Source organism: Eimeria mitis, genomic scaffold (genome assembly GCF_000499745.2).
Source record: "Eimeria mitis Houghton genomic scaffold, Emh_scaff1183, whole genome shotgun sequence".
NCBI classification, from domain to species: Eukaryota; Apicomplexa; class Conoidasida; order Eucoccidiorida; family Eimeriidae; genus Eimeria; species Eimeria mitis.
This window is the reverse complement of record NW_013568068.1, coordinates 11,221-12,363: the sequence shown is the minus strand read 5'-3', so window position 1 is coordinate 12,363 and position 1,143 is coordinate 11,221. Positions and strand designations below refer to the sequence as shown.

Sequence of the window (1,143 nt, the reverse complement as noted above, 5' to 3'; positions counted from 1 at the left end):
CCCCTCCAAGGGCCTGCTGCTGCTGCTGGCTGCTGCTGCTGTGCCAGAAGCACGCTCCTGCCACGACCGCTGCTGCTGCTGCTGCTGCTGCTGCTGCTCGTATGAGCTGCTGCCTTCGTTGCAGGAGGAGTCCGATGCCTCATTGACGCTGATAGTGCTCACACTGCGGCTCCTGCTCCTGCAACAGGTGCAGCAACAACAACACAAATAGCAGCAGATTGGTGACGGCTGCAGCAGCAACAGAAACAACAGCAGCAGCCACGGCACCTGGCACACGCAACTCATTCCCTCTACTGCAGCAGCAGCAATATCAGCAGCAGCAGCGAATGCACGAGATGCAAACGCACACTTTCCTTTCCCTATCAATGAACGATCCCCGTCCAGAAAGGGGGCCCCCAGGGGGCCCCTCTCTATCGGCACCGCAGCTGCTGTTGCTGCTGTTGCTGCCCCTGCTGCTGCAGCTCCTCCGTCTCCTCCATCCACCTGACGGAGGAAACCGCCGCATATCTGCGTAGTACTGCTGTTGCTGCTGCGCATGCATCTGCTGCATCTGCTGCAGCTGCTCTGGCGGCAACCGCCGCTGCAGCACACGCGGGGGTGGGCCCCGCGGATCACCAATACCCCCGAGGTACCCCTCCCTCTCTTCTGCCCTCCCATAGTAGGAGACGCGCAGTAAAGGCGGCCCCGGGCTGTCGCTACACCTGCGCATTGGGTACATGGGGGGCCCCAGAGGGCCCCCACGGGGGCCCCCAAAGTACTCGTACCCAGGGGCCCCTAAAGGGCCCCTGGGACCCCCCCTGTCCGGAGGCATCGGTGGGTGAGGTTCTGAAACGCCGCTACCATCGCGGGGGCCGGAAGACTGCAACAACGACAGCAACAGCAGCAACACAAGCAGAAGGAGCAGCAGCAGATGCAGAAAGAAGCTGGGGCTGGTGCACGTCGCGTCACCCCCTATCAGCAGCAGCGGCAGCAGCTGCCGCATCAGCAGATAATCCAACGCCAGAAGCAAAAGCACATATCAGCAGCAGGGACAAAAACCATAACAAGGAGAACCACGACAAAAAACAACAACGCCAACATCAGCAGCAGCCTACCCAGGGCGCGTGGGGTGGAGGAAGTCGCTGGCGGTGCGGCTGGCGCGGC

The 1,143-nt window shown here is 62.0% G+C and overlaps 1 protein-coding gene across 1 annotated transcript; it reads right to left on the bottom strand.

Annotated features, from left to right (window-relative positions):
• Nucleotides 1–158: 158 nt before the first annotated feature.
• Nucleotides 159–811, bottom strand: EMH_0031340 (uncharacterized protein; the record flags this gene model as incomplete). Its single annotated transcript, XM_013494510.1, has 2 exons — nucleotides 159–228; nucleotides 348–811. The coding sequence occupies 2 exons, from the start codon at nucleotides 809–811 to the stop codon at nucleotides 159–161; spliced, it is 534 nt and encodes a 177-aa protein (XP_013349964.1).
• Nucleotides 812–1,143: the final 332 nt, after the last annotated feature.